The sequence below is a fragment of the Perissodus microlepis genome, chromosome 12, assembly GCF_051167445.1.
Source record: "Perissodus microlepis isolate ML-2025 ecotype Zambia chromosome 12, ASM5116744v1, whole genome shotgun sequence".
NCBI classification, from domain to species: Eukaryota; Metazoa; Chordata; class Actinopteri; order Cichliformes; family Cichlidae; genus Perissodus; species Perissodus microlepis.
The window spans coordinates 11072013-11090008 of NC_140472.1; the positions used below are offsets into that span (position 1 = coordinate 11072013).

General features: G+C 41.2%; 1 protein-coding gene across 2 annotated transcripts in view; it reads left to right on the forward strand.

Moving 5' to 3' along the window:
• Window positions 1-265: 265 nt before the first annotated feature.
• Window positions 266-17996, forward strand: part of rimbp2b (RIMS binding protein 2b) — a 116432-nt gene continuing 98701 nt past the window's right edge. The window contains exon 1 of one of the 2 annotated variants that reach the window (XM_084946493.1): window positions 266-403. In XM_084946493.1, coding sequence (XP_084802619.1) covers window positions 272-403 — 132 coding nt within the window. In that variant the 5' untranslated portion in view covers window positions 266-271. The remainder of the gene's footprint in view (window positions 404-17996) is intronic. The other variant, XM_084946494.1, reaches the window with a different exon arrangement.

Sequence of the window (17996 nt, forward strand, 5' to 3'; positions counted from 1 at the left end):
TTTTGCATTTCCTGTGGCAGCTGTGTCATCTTTTCTGTCTGTGTGTACTAACAATAATCCAAATCCATTATTATGTAACTCAGTTGAATACAGATATTTATAATCTGAACATGCTGGAGATCATCATCCGTCGCTGCTGACCATGACAAGCACTTGGGGAAGCATGCAAACTGTTCTGTCATGGTAGGTTATTGCTTGTACCAAGCAAGAGATGAAATGTGACTGATGCAAGGCTTTGCTTGACATCTATTTTTCCATTTGCCAGGGGACGATGGGTTGCCATAAGACTTGCAAGGTGGAGAAACTCCTGAGACAGTCTCAACGGGAAGTAGTGTGGAGCCAGAGACAAACGCTAGCCAGAGCAAAGAAGAACAGCTGGGTGAGAGGCACGGATAAAGTGAGTGTGGCGTGCTGTTTGAGTGTGTGCTGGTTGCTAAGCTTTCAGTGAATAAGATTTAACAGTGTCTGGACACTGGGTGGATCAGAATTTGTTGATGCCTGCAGCCATAATCTGACCTCATCCCGCGCTCCTCAAACAAGATTCTTGACTGCCACTGAGGTTATTATTAACAAACTCAGCCATATGCACCTCTTAATAATCGTTTTGCCTCATATATTTAGCTATTAAATTAACAACATAACAGCGGAAGTAGTCCTTGCTGCTCATTAAATAGACTTAAAATAGATACAGGGAGTGCAGAATTATTAGGCAAATGAGTATTTTGTCCACATCATCCTCTTCATGCATGTTGTCTTACTCCAAGCTGTATAGGCTCGAAAGCCTACTACCAATTAAGCATATTAGGTGATGTGCATCTCTGTAATGAGAAGGGGTGTGGTCTAATGACATCAACACCCTATATCAGGTGTGCATAATTATTAGGCAACGTCCTTTCCTTTGGCAAAATGGGTCAAAAGAAGGACTTGACAGGCTCAGAAAAGTCAAAAATAGTGAGATATCTTGGAGAGGGATGCAGCAGTCTCAAAATTGCAAAGCTTCTGAAGCGTGATCATCGAACAATCAAGCGTTTCATTCAAAATAGTCAACAGGGTCGCAGAAGCGTGTGGAAAAACCAAGGCGCAAAATAACTGCCCATGAACTGAGAAAAGTCAAGCGTGCAGCTGCCAAGATGCCACTTGCCACCAGTTTGGCCATATTTCAGAGCTGCAACATCACTGGAGTGCCCAAAAGCACAAGGTGTGCAATACTCAGAGACATGGCCAAGGTAAGAAAGGCTGAAAGACGACCACCACTGAACAAGACACACAAGCTGAAACGTCAAGACTGGGCCAAGAAATATCTCAAGACTGGTTTTTCTAAGGTTTTATGGACTGATGAAATGAGAGTGAGTCTTGATGGGCCAGATGGATGGGCCCGTGGCTGGATTGGTAAAGGGCAGAGAGCTCCAGTCCGACTCAGACGCCAGCAAGGTTGAGGTGGAGTACTGGTTTGGGCTGGTATCATCAAAGATGAGCTTGTGGGGCCTTTTCGGGTTGAGGATGGAGTCAAGCTCAACTCCCAGTCCTACTGCCAGTTTCTGGAAGACACCTTCTTCAAGCAGTGGTACAGGAAGAAGTCTGCATCCTTCAAGAAAAACATGATTTTCATGCAGGACAATGCTCCATCACACGCGTCCAAGTACTCCACAGCGTGGCTGGCAAGAAAGGGTATAAAAGAAGAAAAACTAATGACATGGCCTCCTTGTTCACCTGATCTGAACCCCATTGAGAACCTGTGGTCCATCATCAAATGTGAGATTTACAAGGAGGGAAAACAGTACACCTCTCTGAACAGTGTCTGGGAGGCTGTGGTTGCTGCTGCACGCAATGTTGATGGTGAACAGATCAAAACACTGACAGAATCCATGGAGGGCAGGCTTTTGAGTGTCCTTGCAAAGAAAGGTGGCTATATTGGTCGCTGATTTGTTTTTGAATGTCAGAAATGTATATTTGTGAATGTGGAGATGTTATATTGGTTTCACTGGTAAAAATAAATGATTGAAATGGGTATATATTTGTTTTTTGTTAAGTTGCCTAATAATTATGCACAGTAATAGTCACCTGCACACACAGATATCCCCCTAAAATAGCTAAAACTAAAAACAAACTAAAAACTACTTCCAAAAACATTCAGCTTTGATATTAATGAGTTTTTTGGGTTCATTGAGAACATGGTTGTTGTTCAATAATAAAATTATTCCTCAAAAATACAACTTGCCTAATAATTCTGCACTCCCTGTAGTTACAGTTAGGTCCATTAATATTTGTTTTGTACACCACCATATAGCTTTTAACTTTAAAAATCAATGTGAATGGAATTGAATTACAGACTTATACTTAGACTTATACTAACAAAAGTATTACATTGACTACTTTAGAATTAAAACCATCTTTATTTATTTTGTATATGTTTTTCAGCCAGTGATTGCATGAAGTCTAGAACCCATGGACATCACAAAACGCTGTTTTCCTTACTTGAGATGCTCAGCCATGTTTTTAGTGAAGCATCTTAAGTTGCTGCTTATATGTTTTTTTGTGTTGTTTTTTTAAATCACGCTTTATTGCTCTGCAGTCAGGTGAACTAGCACTATGTCCCATTTCTTTGGCTTGAGAAACTCTTGGGTTTCTTTGGGTTTCCACTGGCAGCCACATGTACCCATATCATAACGCTGCCTCCACCATGTTTGGCAGATGATGTGAGCTGTTTCTCTCCTTCTCCATACTTTTCTCTTCCCACCTTTTTGGTACAAGTTCATCTTAGATTCTTCTGTCTGAAGATTTTTTCCAGAACTGTACAGCTGCATTCATGTGTTTTATTTTTTGACAAAGTCTAATGTGTCCATCCTGTTCTTGAGTGGAACCGTTGGTTTTCACCTTGTTGTAAGCCATCTGGACTTTGACAATGGCATGACTATGTTTTTGAGAGTGTTCTTGACACTGTTAGTTGTTGTAAAGAGTTTTTCTAAACAGCATGACGTACTTTAGTTCTTTTTGGTGCTCTTTCAGGCCTTATGGTGTTGGTGGGTTGCACCACATGTTTTGAATTGTGAAAAGTCTGGACTGCTGGCAAATCAGTTTAGCACCTGGACTGTCTGCAGAATCTATTCCCATCTTTACTCTTGAGTACAAATCCCAATACAAGATATTCACAGTCTTTTCAGCTGTTTGTGCTATAATTGCTGAAATTCAATTCAAAATAAACATATGTATTTTTTAAAAAAAAAAGTAAATATTGTGACTTTCAACATTTTGAATGTTGGGTACTCAGTTGCTTTCGCTGCGATAAACTGACAATCCAGAGTGTACCCTCGATCTTGCCCAGATAGATTGAGATAGGTTGCAGCACTCCTGCTGCCCTGAACTAGATAATCAGTTAAGCATCTAGATTCATAGACTCTTTAAATTAGACGATACAAAATGAAGGCTAAAGTAATTTTCCAACATTTAGGCTTCTGTCACACAGGCTTAGAGCTAGTTTGCAGAAGAATATGTATTTCTTGCGTGGTTGGTGAGTGACTGCTGGAGGTTGCTGGTCGTCACTAATTGCCTGTATTGGCATGGTTCACCTTTAAAGAAAAGTTAAAAGAAAAGTTGTGCTATACAGTGACAACCAACCTGGTTCAGTTTCACTGCTCCTTAGCAAGTGGTTGGTGAGTATTTGCAGACAAGTTGGCATCTTCTATTCAAACTACAGGTGACTGCAGCAATCTGCTCGTGACCAAAGCAACCACAAGATCTTTGGTGCAGCAGAAACTGTTGCCAGGTCAAACTGGTCAGCTAGCAAAAGTAAGCTACCTCTAGCAAACACTTGCCATTCGATTAGTAATACAATTCTTCCTTATGGACCCGTGGTCACCAGGGGCCATCTACACTGGAGCTTTATGTTACAGTCATGCTAGGGAGGTTTGCAGCATATCAAAAACTATTATTGGTTGCCTCGAACCAGGTGACCTCTGCAGTCACCTTGCGATTGGTTGCCCAGTAGTTGAGGACGTTTCATGCTCAAATACTTGCAATAGGCTGCTGAATGAAAATATTGAATACAATTACCACCACTTTTCCAAATCACAAAAGAGGTTGCTGTCCTGTTTTTACTCTAGTGTCGCTATAAGCCATCACCCAGGCTTGCAGAGGGACAGGAGTGTGATGATGAGATTAGGCTGAAGCGCAGTAGACGTGGGACATATTATTAGTCTAGCACAAGTTAAACGCAGAGACAGAAAAGTTATTTTTTGTGTTTTGTACTTTGACCCTAATCACACTAAACTCTGTATTATCACATGGCAATTTTTTCCTGTATAGAGGAATTTTATGGGCCCTCAAAGCTTTTACCAGGAGCCAAAGGAAAATCATTCTAGTAAAATATTTTTTAAATAGTTATTGTATTTGGCATGCCAATTTCAATAGTTTTTGATCATTAAATGGTCAGAAATATATGAAATACTGAGGCTTGTGTTAAAAAAGGTTTATCTTATATGCTTACTGTTACCCAGAAAGGCCCGCTCTAAACCAGGAAAACCCCTGAAACTCCTGCCTGTGTTTGTGCTTCTGTATCAGTCTTGCTGGAATGAGTTAAAAACGACACAGTTGGAAAGAAACTATTATGATAGTAACTGTTAGTGATAGCGATATACTCAAACCATCTTCCAGTTCCAGTTGCTGGAACCTGTGGCAGGTGTATGATGTAAATTAACAGGCAGATCTCATAGCTTGAAAAAGCAAAGTGGTAACATCTGATGAGAACTATGTTGTGACACTTCTATTGTCAGCACACGATCTCCTCAGCGTGTTACATGACTGGTGTTCACAAAGTTAGGCTATTTGCTTGATTAAAGCAAATAGCCTAACTGCACCCTGCAGGTGCAGTAATTTACTTATAGAGGTAATAAGAGATTCAATTCAATTCAATTCAATTTTATTTATATAGCGCCAAATCACAACAAAAGTCGCCTCAAGGCGCTTCATAGATACAGAGAAAAACCCAACAATCATATGACCCCCTATGAGCAAGCACTTTGGCGACAGTGGGAAGGAAAAACTCCCTTTTAACAGGAAGAAACCTCCGGCAGAACCAGGCTCAGGGAGGGGCGGCCATCTGCTGCGACTGGTTGGGGTGAGAGAAGGAAGACAGGATAAAGACATGCTGTGGAAGAGAGACAGAGGTTAATAACAGATATGATTCAATGCAGAGAGGTCTATTAATACATAGAGAGATGAGAATGGCAAGCTCATTCAGGCACCTGCAGAGAATCTTGTAGGGGTTTGTATTCACAGCCATTGTCTACAAGCCTCAAAAGGAAACCCACAATCCATACATGGACAGTTCTTTTGAAAATGTCTAAAATGTTTACATAAGGGTCCGACATAATAACAAGAGCAATGCAAGTGTTCAGAGGAGGGTGACGTAGATAGCATCAGGGTAGTTCGTGCTACAGGCTAACAGCAGGAGGCAGGGCAGGACCTGGAGCACTTTAATATGACTGAAGTCAGTGTAGTGGCCTGTAGCAACTGAAACCTGTATTTTTCCTCCCCCTTTGAAATGTCGAAGAAATAACTGCAATCTGACCTCTACCTCTTTGTCATATGCACGTTATGAGTTATTTTCTGGTGAATATTGTCTGACTCCATCGGCGTATCTAAATCATCTCCGTGCAAAAGCTGAGCTCTCCGTGTTCTATTTGTTGCACAGTTTTTGAATAATATTCCGAACTCTTCACAAAAGGGAATGCCAAAACAGTTGTTCACACCTCCGAATGTGTCTCAGTAAGCTGGGCGCAGGCAGGCCTGGAGCTGCTGTTCTGCCTTCTGACAGCTTTTGACAGCTGTCTGCCCAGGTTTGGTTCTCTTTAACATTCTAAGGTAGGCAGGCATCCACTGAATCATTATTTCAAGAATAAAATAAGCGAACAATTTGACGTACCCTGTACAGCTTTGCCCTCCCCGGGGATGAGAAAATACTGTGATTCCAAATAGTTTAATAGACACAGTTTACCTCTAGTCCCTAACAGTTAATGGTTTTATTTAAATGCTGTGTCTACCTGTAGAGCTTCGGTGTGATGGAGACAGACATTTTAAATGTATTTGTAGCATTTACATCTGTGGAAAAACAGGGTAAAATCACACTTAGAAGTCCTACTTTGGTGAGATCTACAGTTACCTATAGAGGTGTGCTATACTGAACAGTACTTCCTGCTTATTATCAGAACTAAGCACCTCCCCATTTAGTGTTTACACACAGTCAGAGGACACGTGTGGAAACGGTTGACAATTGCTTGTGTCGTGGTTGCCTTGAGTCTTAAACAGATGCTGTGATAAATAGTCTGTCGATTGGGATTGCAGCGAGGGTCCCGCCGTAGGGGGAGGGAGGCCCCAAGACAGGAGGTAAGAACCTGCTGTAGTTGCTAAGCATCAATGTTGAGGGAAGTCGTTTTGGGCCCTGCTCTTCCCGCTTCTCCTTTTCCCATAACAGAGTGCAGCACCACTTTCAGCCACAGAGGGCAGCCACACCACACATGCTGTGCTGCTATCCTCCACATCTCCCTGTAGTAAAAAAAAACCCAGGATGACCCAAATAATCCCCTTTAATACCCCTGTGCACTTGATTTCCCGATCTGCGATTGGATGGCCGCGGTATTGCTGCTGTTTATGACAGCTGATTGGTCTTGCCCAACTTGACAGCGAGTGAGGCTTTGTCGAGCCGCTGGGCAGCCTCTGTGGCATGATGACCCATGATGAGGAAAGGCGGTGCTCCTGTATTAGCTTGCAAAAGAAATACAGTAGCTGGGAGGTAGTGCCACAAAGCTGGGAGCACTGGAGCTGGGGATGTCAGAGAACCTTGCATGACCTTGCCAGCTTCAATCATGGCTACTCATCAGTGGCTGGTTAGGTGAGCGGGCAGTAGGATACAGCACGCCGCTGGCAGCGTTTATTGACAGAATTGTCTGTGACTGCAGAGAACAGGACAGAGACGGTCCTGATTAAAGAGGACCAAAAGACATCGTGGAGAAGGTGCACTGCTCGGCACCACTGCACACTGCACTGCCTCTGCACCCCTGCGTGCGTGTGTCTGTGTGACTAAGCGTGCGTGCGTGTGTGTGTGTGAGAGAAAGTGAGAAAGAGGGAGAGAGGGAGAGAGAGGAAGGGGGCGTGTTGATGTGTGTGCTCTGCTGCACAGCCACGGTAGTGTGAACTGAATGATGCTCGCTGGCTGTCCCTCTCTCTCTCTCTCTCTCTCTCTCTCTCTGCCTGCGCTGCCTGGCTGTGCCTCTTTCTGCCGAGCATTGATGAACCATTTTATGCTACATCGTTCTGGTCCTGCTGCCGGCTGCTTCTCTTTCCTTTCGACACAGTAGGAGACACCTGCCATTTCCTCGTCGGCCCTTTCTGCTAAGGTAGTGTACCAATCTACTGTTGGCTGTCAAGCTGTGTATGTTTTTCCGAGCCGCGGATTGTTGCACTGACTCTGCTGCAGGCTTCCTATGCTGATGCTGATGCTGCTGCTGCTGCTGATGCTGCTGCTGGTGGATGATCATAATATCTCTTAGTGGCAAACATAATTGAAATGCAACCCACTGCCTCTTACACACTCATAACCGTCTACCCTCTTATGCATGTCTTGGAGATGGATCAGCATGTTTTGAGCTGCTCTGCCCAGGAGTGTAAGTTTGACAGCACGGTGAAGAGCCAGAGGACATTAAGCATCATTTGCATGCAGTGAGGATTCATGCTTATTTTTTTCTGTGTTGTTGGAGACCTGATGGGGAAACATATTTAAAGCGTACACTTACCTTAGCATAGCTGAAGCAGTGTGTTTATGGTCAGTGTGTGTGATATAACATGGTTTTTGGGCTTGACGTTGGTCCCAGCTGTCACTGCCATGCCTGTCAGGAGATGTTTTCTGTAGATTGTATATGCAGAGGAGGTGTGTTTAGCTTTAGGTTAAGGAAACTAGTAGGATTGCTGAACTTATGTCAGTGAAGTGGAGATAGGAATACTAATTGGAAAAAGCATTCAACTGAAATGGATGCATTTGCTTGAATGGGTTTTACCAAATATTTGCTCAGATTATCCATTGTTTTCGTTAAGATAACAGTGTATACTGTCTGTGTGGCTGCGTGTGTGTGTTTCATAGCTGAAAGATGATACGGTGTGTATGTTTGCCCATTATAAATGGGTACAGTGTAAATATGTAAGGGGTAAAACTGTTTCTGCATATTGCATTGGCTGTAGCAGATTGCAGCATTGGCAGCGGACATACAGGGATGTATTATGATTTTTACTGCGAGAAAATATTTTATGTGTATCTGAGCATGAATGCACGAGTGCCTCCCAAGGTCACTCATTTGCAGTGTTTCCAGAATTAGAACTGTCAGTCTCGATTCACACCTTGGGTATGAGAGAGTACTCTGACGCCAAACTCCCATCCGTGCCGTAGCTCCTCCTGTCCACCTCGACAAGCAGACATGGCCATTCATCATTTCGCTGGCGATCCCTTTGCTGGCAGCAGAGGGACTTTTATCCTCACTATGCACCGGAGGCAAGTTTTCATATTTCAAACCAAAAATTTGCGTGCTGTCCACGGAGCAGATTCTTAGAGGAGCGGCAGTAGGGTGCTGCTGGTGGTGGGAGGAAGTGTACTTTTTTTTTTTTTTCTTTAAACCTAGCCCCAGGGTCAGATAATATTTGCATACGCAGCAAATGGGTGTGGTGAAACATGCTAGGGGTTCAAACATTTTTATTTATTTTGGCTCAGAGAGAATACTGAATGTGAATTAGAAAAATTAATTTGGTGCTTGCCTTAATGGCACATGAATAAAACCGAAGAGCAGTTTAATGAGTTTAGTAGTGATGTAATGACTGTTTTTTAAATGAAAACAATTCAAGTACTAAATATAATTTTAATGAATTACTAAACATTAATTAAGTAAAATTATATTTTAATTATACCGGGGACAATATGTACTTGCTTTGCTGCTTTACTAATGTGTGAAGATCCTCATAAGCTAATCTGTATTCAATCTGCTACATACATATAAAGAGTCTTTTGGTGAGAGCACAGAGAATGAATGAAAACAGTAAAGTTCTGAGTTGTGGGTTTTGCATACAAATGCACTTTTGATCCATTAAAGTACACAGATTAAGCTCGGTGGTATTTTCTCTTTCCTTTAGGGTGTTTTATAACATTTTATTGCAACTGCAAAGTTAAAAAGTTCATGGCAAAGAGATTTATTCTCTTCTTAAGAAAATATTGTTGCCTGATTGAATTATACTTTTTTTCCCTCTATCTTACCAGGTAACACATTTGTACACTTTGTAAGGCTAACAATCAAACTAGCATTAATTATATAATCAAAAACTAAAAAAACAACAACGATAAAATTCAACTGTAGCAAGTCAAATGTAAAATTAATAACTGCTTAGGGGGGAAAAAATCAACATTATCAGCTGTCTGTTTGTGAAGGATTAAAAAATGCAAAACTTTATCTCCACCAGAAAAGTTGTTGTTCCCTGTGGTGCCAGAGGGTAAGACTGCACTTTCCACCCACAGTGCTGCATACTGTGCCAAAGTAAGGACAGCTGTTTGACATAGACTCATAGTATAAAAAGCGGACATAGCTATTGTAACGTCAACCACTTGAAATGAAAGTTTTCAGCATCTGCATCTTGGTTTCAAAAAACTGGAGGACTGACTGTCAGCTGTTAGCTCATTGGCTAATGACGTGTTTGACACCTGGTAGCCAGTGAGCACAGATAATCCTACTTTTTGAAACGTGTGAAAGACATAAATTTTTTATTGAATATCACTCAAAATGAGTGACTGAGCCCATGAACTCATTAAGCAGATGTTTACAGACATCAAGTCTGGAACACGTTTTCCATAAAAACTGGACCAGAACGCTTTTGCAACCACAATTATCACCATCTGATGGTCTTCAAATAGAATTTCTGCACAGGTTTAATTTTTCTGGATGGTTTATCCATGTTTAAAACCATCTATGTTCAACTCTCACTACTTTGGACAAAGCACGTCTTCACTGCTGGTTGTGTGGAAAGATAGCATTGAATGATTTAGTTTACTCTAATTATGGAACACAAGTGGTGGGATATTGGCTGAGTGATGGAATAAAACAATGTTAAGTCATGACATATGTCTGGTTTTAAATTTCCTTCTGTTTTGCTAACTCTCTGGCTGTTTATGTCAACAAATGTAGGCTAATAAGATAAAAAAAGCTAGCTTGTGGTTTGTAGCTAGTGTTTAAAAGCATCGTAAAACATTACTAACCAATGCTTTGGAATGATAGGGTGAGGTGTGTGTGGCTCAAATGGTTTGGTCTGTGTTTATTTTTTCTTTAACAAAAGGTATGCTATTACCTAACTTCTAGTTCAGTGGTGTCAAACATAAGGCCCGAGGGCCAGAATCCACCTACCAAAGATTCCAACTTGGCCCGATGAGCAGCTTTGAATAATATGATGGACTGCATAAATTTTAACTTTTAAATCTAAAAACATTTATATATTTTTCTGCATCACCTATTAAATACATTACAGAGAGACCCAGTTTGGGCTGGTAAGGTATGGCTTAACAAGTTGCATATGTATTCATCCAGTCGAGGACATATATCACGCTTAAAAACGTGCTGCAAATAAAAGAATCAGTGATGTGGCATTTCCGGCTGATTTCAAACCAAAGCTCTGAACATAACCTGCTCCTGAGGACATTATGCTCAGCATAAGTTACCACTGTGATTTAGTCAGGTAAAAAGAGTATTTGTGACACTGAATACTCTGACTTTAAGCTTGAGATAGCTCATGAACCCATTAACTTGCTTTGAAGTACACCTATAGCACTGGAGTTGTAGTACACTGAGTGTTTCACACAATGTGTGAGCAGACTTGCTGCACCATTGTACAAAATAATTTTGAAACCACGTGAACTGTGAATTTTGTGTATCATTATACAATCGGTGTATAGTTTTGTGGATAAGCCCAATAGCATTACTAAAATGGTAAATGGCCTGTATTTGTATAGCGCTTTACTAATACTAACTAATATGAAGAATTGCCTCCAGTGGTGGTATTGGAGAAAAACATAGATAGAAATGGTCTAAGGTGCTTAACGTGCATAACGTGCTTAACACTTGGGATGTAGGATTGTGAGAGGAGCATGGTTCAACATGGTCCTGAGTGACTAAAGCTATAGGCTATAGTAACAGCTGGAACACGGCTGCCGTTGGCGTCTGGATGTGGCCTGGATAAGGCACGTGACCCCGCCACAGTGTGAGGCATTAGTAATATGAACAGCAGGGTCCACCGCCGCTGTTACATAACACTATCTTCACTGGGAAATCTCTGTAAAGATGGCTCCGGGAGACTCTGTGACAGCAGAGTGAAAGTAAGTGCATCATCATTGTCTACAACTACATCGCTTGCTCTGATTGTCCTGTGCATGATAAAGCAAACATATGTCCTCGGGGTATTTCATTTCAAATCTATGCTGCTTTTTTTTTTTTTTTTTTTAGCTTTATAAGCCTCAGGACAGATCCACCGTGTGCACATGCTCAGTGTATTTGTGTTCACGAGCTTGTCTCCAAATGTATGTATTGTCTTACGTATGCCTTTACACGTGAGGTTTTACATATATCTATGTTTATGCTTACATAGTGAACATGATTGTGTCACGCCACGGCTCCTGCAGCTCAAATGTAATGTAAGTAGATTGTGCCAGCTGTCATCACGGAGGCAGTTTGCTGTGGTGGGGACTCGCTGCTGACATCACTGGAGGTCAAAAGGGAGCCACATGCAATTATCTGAGGAATCTGCCTGCATTCATAATTGATTGTTCCTGCATCTGATCAGGGCAGTCCACTCACTCAGTTGGACAACACTGCTGTAGTGTAAACACCATGAGAGTAGATTCCACAGAAGTTAGCTCTAATGATTGGCTGTTAGGGCGATGCTATTTTTTTGCCTCTAATTTACATGTTTGACAGAGTACTGACAAACCTGTAGGGCCTAAACAAAGCTTAGGCTGATGACATAGCTTATGAATCTATGTAGAACTTTCTTAACCATATATAGAAATTACATCAATTATATAAATCGCTGACCTATAACAAAGCCACTCTAGGGGTAAAATCTAGTTTGCTTAACTGATGCAACTTAAAAAGCAATTCAAGTATTTTGCAAATACAGAACAAAGTATTGAATTAGAAAAAAGCTCTATTTAAAAAAACACCAATATAAAATGCCACTTTTGCAATGTACATGAAATGTAGATACTTCATTACAGGTTATATAAAATACCCCACTGCGTACCAGAATGTTTGCTTTATTTTGGTATGTAGTTTCTATCAGTTGGACATCTGCCTTCCAGAAAGACCAGCTGGGGGTAGCACACCAAGCAGGATTGCTTAGGTTTCAGTAACAGAGGCCTAGAGGTTTCGTCGTGAAACACAGCCAACTTCCAGCCATCATGGAAAAATATCTATTCCCCTGCTGGTTGGTTGTAGTTGTCTACTCAAGCTTATAGTTGCCAATAAAAGAGCCTTACTTGTACTCTGCAAACATTTGCTAACTAACCACTGAGTGCTAGTGAAACCTGGGAAAAGCGTAACACAAACCAGAAACAGAGGAAAAGTTGTGCCTTCCCACTGCAATCAACATGTTTCAGACTTTGAAACTTTGCAACTTTGAAGGTGAACGTTTCCAGTTTGTGTCACACAGTTCAGCTACCACTTAGTGAATATTTGGCCAGTGTCTGTAGACAAGTTGGCGCCTTCCATACAAATTATAGGGAATCTGTGACCAAAGCAATCACAAGGAGGTTTTTGGTGCATTACTGTATACTGCTTTCAACCAGTTTTATCATTTTCACCAAGTGACAGTAAGCAACCTCTCGCAGCCATTCTCTAACCAGTCGAGGTTAGAGAGTTTTCCCAAGTGTGGGCCATTAACTGATCTCTAGATCCGAGTTTCTGGGATGTAACCAGTATCCAGATCTTTTCTCATATCGCGCACATATAGCATTGTATATTCAATTTCAACCAATGATAATGACAAGCATGTCTTCAGATTTCTTTAACGTTTAAGTGCTTGCTCATAGGGCGTCATCCAATTGTTGGGGTTTTCTCTGTATTTATAATGTAAAGTCTTTACCTGACAATATACAGCACTTTGGGGCAACTGTCATGTTGACATTGCACTCTATTAACAAAATTCTATTTTGTGAACTCAGATCTTCAGTTGTATTCACAGATGTTCTATAGGGTTTGGTGAACCATTGCCTTAATCTTGTGTTGCTCCATTCTTGGACAAATCTGCCCAAGAGTTAAATACAGGGAAATATCCTTCTGTCTCCTTGTCCCTTCATCTGAGACTCAGTCCCATACACAGTGCTGCCACCACCATGTTTCAGAGTCTTTTACAAACACCAAACAGATTGCTATGTGGCTTTTACTTTGAGTGGTTCCAATCTATGCACTCAAAGACACAGCCCTGATTGACATAGTGCTTCTTGGATAGTCTTTGCTTTGGCTCACATCTCTACAGAGGACTTTAGAAGCAGCTTTGGAGTGACAGGTGGGTTCCTAGTCTCACCCCTGATCAATGATCTTATTGCTCAGTTTGGCCTTATGGCAAATTCTAGTGAGTATCCTACAGTTTGAGACTTCTACATGAAAGTTACAAAGTGCAGTGTGGTCTTAAAGCACTTGTTAATACCATCATAACAATACTATTAGAAGTTTTAAAGATGATTGAAATCATTAATTATGGATGGGCTTTGGTGCTGGTGACGTGGGAAATTGCTCACGTATTGCAGAAAGACTCCATACAGAAAGAGTTTAAAGAGATGTTTGTGTCCCTCTCTGACCTTTCAGCATGTCTGTGCTGGTGGTCAGCTCGGTGAGAGTAAGGGCTATTTGGAGCTGTTCTAAAACGTAGATGATCGTGCCTGAGGTTGGGGGTTGGGAATGATTATTCGGATCTTGCCAAAATCCACAGGCAGTGATGATTATTTGTTGGGATTTGCTTTGTAATAAAAAAGCTTATCTCCACAGGTTCATCTCAGTCTTTATCTCTGTCTCTACCTTTGTGCTTACTGCGTCTGCTTCGCCCACACTGCACTCAGATGTTACAGGTTAATTTATCCAAACTTACACAATCAGATTTTTTTCCGCTGGGAGCTATTCACGGTCTGCTTTATGTGATGTATTTGCTTTATAGTTAAAACAGCAGGCGACAAAAAGTAGGATTTTGTAATGTCTGAAGTGGCTTTTAAAGAGATCGAGTCCAGTGTTTGTGTCCTTTATGTGGACACATTCTACTCTGTGTATTGTCCACCATGCTGGAGGTTAATTGCGCGCTCTTTGATAACATATTATTGGCAGGCAGCACCATGGATACGCTGTGCCAGTCACTTCAAGGTACACTAGCTGTTTCTCGACCACTTTTAAAGTTGAGAGTGATTAATGGGATGCTAATGTGCTCCAGAGTTAATGCTCTTGTTTATATGAGGATGTAATTGATTCTGATGTCCTGATCAAGTGAAATTTCACAGCGGATTACTTGAGGGGGGGAAAAAAAGGCTTGTCTCTGGAGTATGTTTTGCCACACAGTCATTTCCTTTTTGTCATTCCAGTTTGCTAACGTTATGAGAAGTTACTCTGCATTGTTTTATGTTATAGGTCTCTACGGGTTAGTAAGCTTGCTGTCCAATCCACTGCCTCTATGCTGGCCCATCAGTGAACGGGGGCATGGGATAATTGCATAAAGAAGCTGTAATAAGGTGGATTGAATTAGCTTTGCCCTGACTAAAATGAATTAAAGAGGTCATCATGACATGCAGACTCTTTAACAGACTCATTACACCTGCTCAACCAAATATATCATAATATGCTGTGTTAACTTAGAGACATTGGGAATCTAGGATTACAACCCAAATGCCTGTACGCTGGAATAATTGTCAGGATTCAATTAGTTTAATTGGCAATGTTTGAAGGCAACATTCATAAGAGAAAGATGAAAACAAAGTTCAGTGGCAATCGTGAGGGTAAAGGAATGTTGATTTTTCTTTCTGCTTTGCCAGACTTGATATTTACACACTGATGATAATGTTTCATTTTTTAATGTTACTAAATGTAGTCAGGCATCTATTTATGGCTACACAAATTATATGATCAGGTTGTCAGAACATTATCTGTCAGCTTTTTTAGGAAATCACTTAAACAAGTAGTCCCAGTTTCTTATTGTGTGAGGATTTTATGCCATCTATCAATTTTCCAAAACACTTATCCAACTCATACATCTGGCATACAGCAAAAGGCAGTTTACCAGTCTGGCTCAGTGCAAACACAGAGAGACACAGTCTTTTACGTTTACACCAAAGGCCAATTTAGAATCACCAGTTAAACTAACAAGCATTGCATTGTGGGAGAAAGTCAGAGTACCTAGCAGGCACAGGGAGATCATGGAAACTCCACAGAGAAAAGGCCTGGCCCAGGAATCTTCTAACCTGCTAACCAGATCTCTGTCATGTTGAGTCAAATGTTTCTCAACTTTCACAAAGTCAGTATTGAGTGGAGGAGATGCCGTGAGGCCACCGATGGCTGAAATCACAATACTTTATGTGTGTGGTGAGGATAATTACATTTTGAGCAATTCAGTAGCTGCATGATCTTATAATTATATTCCTATTTTCAAAATAAAAATAAAGACTATAAGATAAACGTCCCCCTGTCTTTATCTCAGAAGCATTCCTGCATCTGTGTGTTCATATAGTAAGGGAAAGATATCCCCTACATGTCCTACTTTGGTGGTACATTGCTAAAAAAATATAGTATGTGAGTAGGCTACAATCCAAATGGGTGAACATTATGGTGTCCAATTGTGATCCATTTCATGATTCTACAAGTTAATGTGAAAGTTTGATCAAGAAGGCAGGAAAATGCATTATTCAGTTTCCTGAGCTAGAAACTGCAGTTTGTGCTAAACTCTAAAAGATGTAAAGGGCAACTGATACTCTTTCCACCTTTAAACACCTGATTCTCCATTTGACTCCAAGTTTAGTCGAACAGATCACACCAATATTAAGACAAAGCAAACAGTCTATTCTTTGCGGTTCCATTTTTTTTTCAAGGTTTTCTAATTAATAAAATGAGTCTACTTTACCAATAGAAAACTCCTCATGCCAGGATTCCAGAATGTCAGAGAACTGTAAGGTTTCCTAACCATTTAGTTTTGGTGCCTAAACCTAACCACATAAGAAAAAGTAAAAAGCAGTTGTTAAGGAAACATTTCATCACATAAAACTAAAACATAAGACTGGAACTATGGTTGCGGGCTAACTAGCTCTATCACCAGCTCTTCAGCCTCCAGTTGAGGACTTTGCTCTTCAAAAGTGAACTGTAATCTCGTGTGTCTGATGATGTTATGCCTACTGCACCAAAGCACACCCTGAGCACATCCCTGAGTTGCCAGTGACATCTGACAAGTTGATGTGAAACCATTTTGTGTGACTATTTTTGTGTGGCGGTTGGCTTCTATATATACCGTATTCTTCGGACCATAAGGTGCACCGGATTATAAGGTGCATTAACCGAAACAAAACTGTCAGATAAGTTTACTTAACTTAACTAACTCTTCTTGCTTCCTCCACTTCTGTACCATTGAGACATTAATGTTGAATTCTCTCGCAGCTGCTCTATTCCCATGTTGTTGCAGTATATTAATGACTAACCTCGTATTGTTGATGGATTATCTCAGTTGTTCTCCTGACTGAAGTTTGGTCCGTTTACAGCATCCTGCCATGCGATTGCATTTGCCCCTAACCATCGGGAACCCTCACGTTAACTTTTATTGAGTGGAAAAAAGTTAGCATTCATCCTCCAGCTTTACAGTAGCTGTATCCCAAAACGAAGGCCGCATCCTTCAGAGGACCCGGTCTTCGTGGTCTGTGTGGGCCGGGTCCTTCGAACACTGAGAAGGCCGGAAGTGCGAGGCTGTGAAATGGGACAGTCTAGCATTCAGATTTGCGTCACCGCTGTTTCAGTGGAGTTTAATAAACTCAGCCGTCTGCTCCTTGCTGTCTAAAATATATCAGGACACTGGCGTAAATTCTCAACCGTCTCACACACTGTTTGACGTTTTATTCAGCTCTGTGAAAATCCCGGAGGAACCCACCCGATGGATTCATAAAGTTTTTTTTAATTTTAATATTATTTATTTATTTAAATTTAATCTAATCTAATAACTTTGATCTCAGCCAAACCGATTTACTCTGAAACAAATAACACACCAAAAAAAGCCAGTTATCTGAGTGACTTATACATCATGTTTAACCTGATTAGCGAAAGACAGCAGGGGTCTGAAAATGATGAAGCCGGGAGTTCGCTTCTCTCGCCGGCTCGAGTGACCATTGACCCCCCCGGCTAGCTATCGAGCGGGTGAGTAACAGACGTCTCGGAAAACATTGGAGCACTTTTCCAAATATGCGATGTCTTGATAAACCAAGCAGATATTTAAAGTTTACACGGCTACTTTGTTAAAAGTAAATTTTTTGACCCAGAAAGATTAATAAGAGTAATATTAAAACTTAGTAGCGGCCGCCATTGTTGGAAACTGGAATTGGCAGGGCTGCGCTATGAATTCTGGGATATGATGGGCCACAAAGGCCACACCCGACCCATCCTTCAAATTCGGGGAAATGAAGGACGGATTTGTCAGCCGCATTTGAAGGAGTCGATGAATTGGGACAGCCTTTGTCGCCTGGCTGTGACATAATCGGCCTTCAAATGCGGCCTCCGAAGGATGTAGCCTACGTTTTGGGACCCAGCTAGTGTTTTTGTTATGCTAACATAGCTGTGTCGCTAGCAATCACGTAGCACATCATTATATACCAGCTAGTCCAATTTCAGTAACCCTACAAACATCACTGCTGTTTAGTTTTCTGTCTTCATTTATGTTGGAAGTGATAGCAGAGCTGTACATTTTAATTTTCT